General features: G+C 45.5%; 1 protein-coding gene across 1 annotated transcript; it reads right to left on the bottom strand.

Annotated features, from left to right (window-relative positions):
* Positions 1 to 3,673: 3,673 nt before the first annotated feature.
* LOC115169418 (BTB/POZ domain-containing protein 2) lies at positions 3,674 to 8,487 on the bottom strand. The gene is made up of 9 exons (XM_029725003.1): positions 7,964 to 8,487; positions 7,681 to 7,800; positions 7,299 to 7,455; positions 6,958 to 7,063; positions 6,540 to 6,737; positions 6,201 to 6,393; positions 6,002 to 6,089; positions 5,526 to 5,672; positions 3,674 to 5,346 (listed from the first exon to the last, which is right to left on the bottom strand). The coding sequence occupies exons 1-9, from the start codon at positions 8,485 to 8,487 to the stop codon at positions 5,185 to 5,187; spliced, it is 1,695 nt and encodes a 564-aa protein (XP_029580863.1). The 3' UTR covers positions 3,674 to 5,184.
* Positions 8,488 to 9,334: the final 847 nt, after the last annotated feature.

Genomic DNA, 9,334 nt, shown 5'->3' with positions numbered 1-9,334 from the left:
CTTGGGGTGGACTTCTGTTCATATGCGGTTGAATGGTGGTTAACATTTTTATAAAAAATATTACTGGTCAGAGTTGATTTGACTTGTAGAACAGTGATTCTCAGATGGTGGATCAGGACAGCCAGAGATGAAGTTAAATGCTAGAATAAATTGTATAATTTTGAACACATGATAAAGAAAGCAGCCCAAGACAGATTGTGTTGACAGCTTTGGTACTGTTTCAGGACCTAAAAGTGACAGACCGCAGTTGCTACATCCATTTGATTTATGTACCCATATTATTTTCAAGCAGAACTTATAAATTCCTCATGAGCTTAGTTCAACTGCTGTACACCATCAGAACCACAAATAAGTTCGTTTACTCCCAATGGTTGTAAAAAGTTAATGTAAACAACCATGTTGAGGTTATATAGTTTAACTTTAGTTTTCGTATCCTGGATGGTCATTCCTTGCATCCATAGCGGTCACATTTCTTCAGCCCCATCCCTCCGCTTTTTACTGAAACCGGCACAAAACGTTTTGTTTCTACTGCTGATTTAAGCTTTAACTAGGTTAAGGTCTGGATTCAATCAGTATCGTGTTAGAGCCGCGCTAAAATGTTAAAGTAATTTCAGATTGAGCCGCCATATGCAGCATTAACTGAACGCAGTCTCCGCGACCAAAATAACATTGCCTTTAATTGTCAATCGCGTTATAAAGCAGATCTTTAGTGCTAGGTCTTAAATGGGGTCCGTGCTATGTGGTGCTACCTTGGGACCTCCCTACCGCGGATGAAATTTTAAACGGTGAAAGGGTTAAATTGAGGGTATGAAAGTCGTAAGGATCCCAGATATCACTAACCGATTTGAATGGCGCTCTACCGCGCTAAAGTACAACATGGCAGTGTAGGGTCTAGATATATAAATAATGACGAGAGAATGTTAATTTATAGCCTGTCTGAGGTGTTACAATGGAACATCACGCATTCGAGTGTTTGAACTTGTAACGCGGCTGCAAAGGATATGCAGTCTGGTGTGGATTCGTTGCATCTGATGAGTGTGCGATAGGTAACTTGCTGACTAGGCCTGGGCGCGTCATCGCACGCATGTTGATTTTGTCCATCCACACCAGGACAAATTGGTTAAAATATCACAACGAACTCTGAACCAACTATATTAATTTGTTGCTGGTTATTTTACATGAAATGCACAACGTTCTCTACTCCGATAATTAATCCACAGATAAAATGGCAGATTAAGTTCAAAATAATGTCATCACATGGCGGTTGGCAACCAACTAAGGTGCTTTACCGCCACCGACTGGAATGTGGACCTCAGTTCATCTTTCAATCACACACGTGTGCTCTTAATAAAAACCAATGATGTGAGAGGCGGGACTTGCAGCGCATCACAAATGGAACCAAGTTCTATTGAATACACCGTACCCAAACCGGCTGCGCGCGTGCGTACGTTGATTTTTGTCCCCCCACACCAAACGTGATCACGACACGCAGGTTGCAATATTAAAAACAAACTCTGAACCAGTTATATTAATTTGGGGACAGGTCGAAAAATTTGTCAACTTAGTTAGATAGCTTGTAGTTGCTAGCTAATTTGTCTTGGGATATAAACGTTTTATTTTACCTCAAATGCACAAGGTCCTCTACTTCGACAATTAATCCAAACATAAAACGGTCAACCGAATCGTTTCTAGCTATCTCTCCTCCTTCCAGGCTTTTTCTTTGGACTTTATATTGCGATTGGTAACTAACTTGCATAAGTGTTACACCCACGTGGGTATCTGATTCTATAAACCAATGAGATGGGAGAGGCAGGACTTGCAGCGCAATCAGCTCACAAATAGAACTGACTTCTATTTTAGCACTTGGCGACGCTCGTTAGCGTGCAATAATTGAATAACATGTCTAAATGTATACTGCTCAAAAAAATAAAGGGAACGCTTAAACAACACAATGTAACTCCAAGTCAATCACACTTCTGTGAAATCAAACTGTCCACTTAGGAAGCAACACTGATTGACAATAAATTTCACATGCTGTTGTGCAAATGGAATAGACAACAGGTGGAAATTATAGGCAATAAGCAAGACACCCCCAATAAAGGAGTGGTTCTGCAGGTGGTAACCACAGACCACTTCTCAGTTCCTATGCTTCCTGGCTGATGTTTTGGTCACTTGAATGCTGGCGGTGCTTTCACTCAAGTGGTAGCATGAGACTGAGTCTACAACCCACACAAGTGGCTCAGGTAGTGCAGCTCATCCAGGATGGCACATCAATGCGAGCTGTGGCAAGAAGGTTTGCTGTGTCTGTCAGCGTAGTGTCCAGAGCATGGAGGCACTACCAGGAGACAGGCCAGTACATCAGGAGACGTGGAGGAGGCCGTAGGAGGGCAACAACCCAGCAGCAGGACCGCTACCTCCGCCTTTGTGCAAGGAGGAGCACTGCCAGAGCCCTGCAAAATGACCTCCAGCAGGCCACAAATGTGCATGTGTCTGCTCAAACGGTCAGAAAGACTCCATGAGGGTGGTATGAGGGCCCGACGTCCACAGGTGGGGGTTGTGCTTACAGCCCAATACCGTGCAGGACGTTTGGCATTTGCCAGAGAACACCAAGATTGGCAAATTCGCCACTGGCGCCCTGTGCTCTTCACAGATGAAAGCAGGTTCACACTGAGCACATGTGACAGACGTGACAGTCTGGAGACGCCATGGAGAACGTTCTGCTGCCTGCAACATCCTCAAGCATGACCGGTTTGGCGGTGGGTCAGTCATGGTGTAGGGTGGCATTTCTTTGGGGGGCCGCACAGCCCTCCATGTGCTCACCAGAGGTAGCCTGACTGCCATTAGGTACCGAGATGAGATCCTCAGACCCCCTGTGAGACCATATGCTGGTGCGGTTGGCCCTGGGTTCCTCCTAATGCAAGACAATGCTAGACCTCATGTGGCTGGAGTGTGTCAGCAGTTCCTGCAAGAGGAAGGCATTAATGCTATGGACTGGCCCGCCCGTTCCCCAGACCTGAATCCAATTGAGCACATCTGGGACATCATGTCTCGCTCCATCCACCAACGCCACGGTGCACCACAGACTGTCCAGGAGTTGGCGGATGCTTTAGTCCAGGTCTGGGAGGAGATCCCTCAGGAGACCATCCGCCACCTCATCAGGAGCATGCCCAGGCGTTGTAGGGAGGTCATACAGGCACGTGGAGGCCACACACACTACTGAGCCTCATTTTGACTTGTTTTAAGGACATTACATCAAAGTTGGATCAGCCTGTAGTGTGGTTTTCCACTTTAATTTTGAGTGTGACCCCAAATCCAGACGTCCATGGGTTGATAAATTGGATTTCCATTTATTATTTTTGTGTGATTTTGTTGTCAGCACATTCAACTATGTAAAGAAAAAAGTATTTAATAAGATTATTTCTTTCATTCAGATCTAGGATGTGTTGTTTAAGTGTTCCCTTTATTTTTTTGAGCAGTGTATTTTGCAACACGAGTGGTGTAGTCAGTAAGTACATTTATTTGCAGATCTGATCAAATCTAGCCCTAGGTTTACACACAAATAATTTAATGGCTAGAGTTGTTACAAAGCCTTACCTAGGGCTGAACATCCTGTAGCCTTGTCTTCCACCTGATACAAACTGAATTAACATAGGAATAAATAAAGGGACAATCACACAAACTAACATCTTTTAATCCATTGTGAATTCAAACTACATTAATGTTAAATGCCAGTATAATATACAACCCACAAACTTATTTTGTGAAAGGAAATAATTTTTCCAGCTGGACATTTCAAGACAAGGCTGTTAAGATGGATTTACACTAGCTCTTATTCATGTTAAAACATGCAGGACAAACAAATCCAAAAGCTTTGTTTTAGTGCTGAATATCCTGGGAGAAGACGTTTCGATATGGTGACCTGATGGTTGAAATATTGTCTTAATCAGGTAGTGGAGGGCAGATATTTCCCCAAGTTTCATTAAGTGTAACTCAGAGAGGACTCATCTTTGTTTCTGTGCCATTATAGCCTCAACGGCGCTGCCCATGCTATCTCCATTTTGAAGTAGTCAACATTACTCTTCACAATTGGCTGATCGATCCGGTTGGACATGACTCCAACATAGTCACCAGGAGGGATCAGCCAATGAAGTTGGAAGTCCAACCCAGTTGACTACATTAAAATTGTGGAAGCCCTCAATGGCACTGCCCATGTTAATACAGCTTTTTGGCCACTAGTCTATGGTGTAACTCCAGACTGTCACATGGCCCTGTGCTGTGTCTCCCAATTGAAGCAGGGAGAGACTGGGTTATTTCCATCACAACTCCAGTGTAGAATGGACAAAAAGGCCCAATCCCATTCCAGTCTCTTATTTCCTTCCGTGGTACAGATCTGAAGAGATAGGAAAAGTATAAGCTTGTGATTGCCCCCACCAGCCCTTCAATAGGCTGAGTAGAAAACTTCCACACATTTATCCAGTCCATTCATATTTGTACACCCTGAAGAGCTAGAGCAAAGGAATAGCGACTGGAGTAGTCTGAAGTATTGTGGGTCACTGATCAGCACTGACCAGAGATGGAGCCTATTTGAACAAACCCTTCTGAGTGGTAGTGTAACAGTCTGTACATACATTAGAGCCCCCATCTCAATCTTTCGTATGCTTTAGGATACAGGCAGACAGAGGGTGGTACTTAAATGCATGTCAAGCTTTCCTCCTTTTCCCATGTAAATACTTCTGACAAGTTTAAGACTCTTCCACCAGTCCATTCTGGGGCTTAACCCCAGGACTCTGGAAGCACAGTCCTCCCTTTCTCTCCCTCAGCAGACAAGACGATTGTCACAGTAACAGTAAAAACAAGCCGACTCAGAATTTACTCGCCCTCAACATTAAACAGGCTCCTCTCCACGTTCGGTGGGTAATGGAAGGGGGGAGTTGAGAGAGAAAAATACCATGTTTGAATAGTTGACAAATGCCTTCTCGCCCCCTCCCTCCGACAGGTCTGAGTGCGTGAAAGCAATGTTTCACTATACATTTAACAATCACCTACGATCAGAGATACTGTACATCACCAAGGAAGGTCCACAGGGTGAAGATAGGCATTTGATACATATTCAAACAGGGCCAGAGTCTCAGCAGTCCTGTGATCCCCGAGCCCCCTGAGGTCATAAGGTCAGGTCAGAGGGAACTATGTGTAAAAGATGACCTCGGGGATCTGTCCGTCCTCTACCGAGGTGCCGTTGTTGTTGCCCGCGGCGTAGCAGAAGGTGAAGCAGGTCTTGGTGCCGGTTGAGGACGACTCGTGGGTCACCTTACGCATGCCCTTGGTCCCGTAGTGAGAGTCAGGACCCTGAGGGAGTGGGAAATGAGAAAGAGGGGAACGAGGGAGGGATGGAGATAGGAAGAGGGAATTAAGAGATAACGAGAGCATCACTATGGTTACTCACATAGCCAGAACAGGACCACAGCTATCCACTGAGGAAATAACACCATCAAAACCTAAACAAACATGCACAGTAAAGCCTGTACCTTGAGTGTGGCGCAGGCTGTGTAGTTGACGTTGGGCAGGATCTCCACCGGCTCCTTGAACATGACTCTGAAGGTGTTGGACGAACCGTCGCAGCTGAAGCCTGTGTCATTCTGACCCAGCACTGTGTTACTGTCTGTATGAATGATCTGGGACAAGAGAGGGACACATTATAGAAACATCATCTGAGTCCCAAATAGCACCCAATTCTCTTTATTGTGCACTAATATGGGCCCTGGTCAAAAGCAGTGCATTATAAAGGGATCAGGTTGCCATTTGGCACACAGATGTCACACATTCTGTCCCGACTCACAGTTGATATACATCTATACACAGGAACATATATATATACGGTCATCAATGATTTAGGAGACAAAAATCTGAGAGGGAGGGGAAGGGAGTCTATTCGTTCCAATGTCTTTTGTCTATACAAATTAAAATGTGATTGACTGATTTGGTTAGTTGAGGTGGAAATTACCTGGATGTTGACTTGGTAGTCTGTGGGGCCGTGTATGGAGCCGTAGAGGCCAAAGCCCACCACGAAGATCCTCCTGTTCACTGAAAATCTGGGAGAGGAGGATAGGAGGGATAAATGATGTCCAGAGGCAATATTTTTCTAATTAAAATCAGTATCTTTGCGTGTGTCTCATTGTTAATTTGGGTCTGTGTGTTCTCACCGTATGCGGTCACTGGTTCCGCTGTAGCCCCAGCGGCTCTCCACCTGTCCGAAGCGTGTGATGCTGCACTCCTTCCCCCGGAGGCAACAGCGAGGCCGGTCGATGAACTCTACGTGGGGCTTTGGGTTCACTGTGAAGTGAAGGAACAGACTCACCACCTCCCTATCTGTCAGGATACTAGACTGGGCCGGCCCTGGTTGGAGACACACAGCGGGGAAAGGAGGACACGTCAGCGTGAGTTCGTGTGAGAGAGATAGTAAGAAAGAAACATTACCATCTCCTGCAGGGGTTAAGGTTCTGTATTCTAATAGTGCAAAAATTACTAAGTGTGTGTGTTACCTGCAGCGAACTCCTCAATAGTCATGAGTGGGAAGCGGATCAGGGCGAGGGCCTTGCCCAGGACCCTGCGTTTGTTCTCTGGAGTGGGCTGTAGCTGCTGTCGGTGGGCCTCTGCCTCTGCCCAGCGCACCGCCGCCACAAACAGACGCACCTCCCTCACCCCCAGAGTGTCCCTCTCCAGCACAGCCACCAATGTATCTGAAAGAGGAGGTAGAAAGATGGAGAGAGTGAACAAAATGGAATGAGAGAAGAGGATAAGAAGACAGAGGGGGAGAAGAGAAGGAAAGACAAAGATAGGAGAGAGTGAAAAGGAGGAAAAGAGAAGTTGTCATGATACACAGTAACATTGCCATGAGCATTTCGAGAATGCATTTCAATATGAAGAGTGAACCACAAAATCTAGAGTGAACTACAATACCCAAATCTATGTCCGTGAAGCCCTCAGCAGCAAGTGCATCTCCAGTGTTCTTATCGATGTTCTCTAGACACAGGCTGGCAAGCTGGGGCTCATCGAACAGTCGAGCCTGAAACACACGCGATTGTACATTGGTCAGAGACACACAGTCAACAGTAGTTTACTTACATGAACTGACCAAAAATCTATGCGAATCCTGCTTTGGGACTGACGGGTGCTATTGTTTTGAGACAAATAGACTGTAGTGGAGTTGTTTTGATACTGGGTCAAGCCACACAATCAGACACTGGTGAGTGACTTGTTTAGACACTGCATCCCAGTCAGACATTACAGTAGTAGCTGACCTGAGTCAGCAGCATGAAAGCATTGTCTGCCCGCAGGTTCTTCTTGAGGAACTCCACACAGTGGGCCTCCAGGGCTGGCACTGCATACTTCTTAGCCGTGTACAATGTGGTCATCACCGTCTCAGGTCCTATCTGAACCTCATCAGAGTACAGGAACCTGGAGGCGGACAAGATTCGATGACTGATAGCAGGGGACCTATACACTCAATGGACTAACAGTCTAGAGCGGCACAAATGACCTGGGTTCAATACCAGGTCAGTGTAAGGCTATATTCTGCATACTATATAATGCCAATACCACTTTTTGTGTAAAATACTTTGGATTTGAGTGTATTTTGCCTATTATGATAGGATCATTTCTAAACTAGAAGCCATTTCTTACTTCAGTAATGCCAGAAAGGCTGCAGGTTCCACATCTGGCAGTTCGATTTCCGTTGAGGTGGTCGCCATACCCCCGTTGAACATGGCATCGAAGACTGCGCTGCCCACAGCAAGAACGAATCTAACCAAAACAAAAGCGAAAAGATATCAAAACAATGCCTTTCACCACTATACATCAACGTCGCTTGGATTAACATACACAAGACGAATTTCTGAACGTTCTACTAACCATACTTTGTTGACAAACTATATAGTTATAAAGGGAAAGACACGTTCGCTCTTACCGGTGTGCGGGTATTCGCTGCACTCCCATACCTTTCCCCACCAGAAAATGAACGTCACTCAGAACCTCGTTATTGAACAGGAAAGCAAACCGTTCCTTAACGGTACTTTTCGTCGCCTGCCAATTGTACACGGGTTCCCGGTAAACCAAAACAGCAGCGGCCGCTGGTGCTGACAATAACGAGGAATGGGTCGTTGGTACACTCGCAGCCGACGCATTCGACGTCATGTTCGTAGCGGAGGTCTCCATCGCTCTTGCCGAGGCGCTTTGAGCTAGCGCTTGCTGAATCGCGTTATGTGCAGTCGGTGGAGTTTCAGCAACAACACCGGCGCTTTCACCTCCGCCAGGCCCCGACTGCGGGTTGGGGCGCCTTGCAGCCCCCTGAGCCCCTCCGGTCGCACCAGTAGGCCCGCCGTTGGACATAGGCATTGAATAAGCACTGTTGCTGGGCTGACCATTTCCTAAAGGCCCTGGGCCAGATAAATTTAGGCAGGGAGGCCTGCCGCTGTTATCCCCAGCAGCCATCTTGAATCGGATAGATTGTGGGAGTTGCGTGACGTAGACATAAACAAAACGGTCATAACTCTTACCCAGTGGTGTAAAGTATAGTAAAAAAAAAAACGTTACTATTTATATTTTTGACAACTTTTACTTCACTTATGTTACATTCCTAAAGGGAGTAATGATGTACTTTTTACTCTATACATTTTACTTGACACCCAAAAGTACTCGTTACATTTTGAATGCTTAGCAGGACTGGGAAATAGTCAAATTCACGCACTTATCAACAGAACATCCCTTGCCATCCATACTGCCTCTGATCTGACGGGCTCACTAAACACACATGCTTCGTTTGTAAATGATGTCAATGTTGGAGTGTGCCTGCCCCTTGCTTTCCGTACATTTTTAAAACAAGAAAATGGTGCCATCTGGTTTGTTTAATATAAGGAATAAACATATATTAAGGGGGTGAACATAAAACTGACCCTAGAATAACCATTATCTGGCATTATCCACAACAGCATTCTTTCTTAATTGACCGGTTTTGCCAATGTAGCGCAGCTGTGCCTGCCAGTAGCGAAGGCCGGGACAGAGCTATATGCCTGGCTCATGTACTGAGGAAGGAAGGATGGAGGGGATGTTATAATGTCATATTTGGTAGTTAAAATCCCAATGTCATAAGGTACTGTCTTCATTACATTACCTTGTTTAGGAAGTTTAAAAAATCTCAGATTTGCAGACAGCTAATTTCGTTTTGGTAGTGAATAATTATAGCTAGATGGCTAAACTTTGATCAGCATGGACATCCGAAAATGTCTGAGCACTGCCAAGACCAAAAAAACGGAGGACCACCATGTCGAGACTGATACCG

This window comes from Salmo trutta, chromosome 31, assembly GCF_901001165.1.
Source record: "Salmo trutta chromosome 31, fSalTru1.1, whole genome shotgun sequence".
Lineage (NCBI taxonomy): Eukaryota > Metazoa > Chordata > Actinopteri > Salmoniformes > Salmonidae > Salmo > Salmo trutta.
Note: the sequence above shows the minus strand (reverse complement) of the source record. Positions and strands in the feature narration are given on the sequence as shown.

Coding starts and splice junctions, on each gene's coding strand:
- LOC115169418 (XM_029725003.1), bottom strand. CDS start 8,487: ATGGCTGCTGGGGATAACAGCGGCAGGCCTCCCTGCCTAAATTTATCT. Junction 7,801..7,963: donor CAGCGAATACCCGCACACCG/GTAAGAGCGAAC, acceptor TGTTTTGGTTAG/ATTCGTTCTTGCTGTGGGCA. Junction 5,347..5,525: donor CAGCCTGCGCCACACTCAAG/GTACAGGCTTTA, acceptor CCACTCCCTCAG/GGTCCTGACTCTCACTACGG.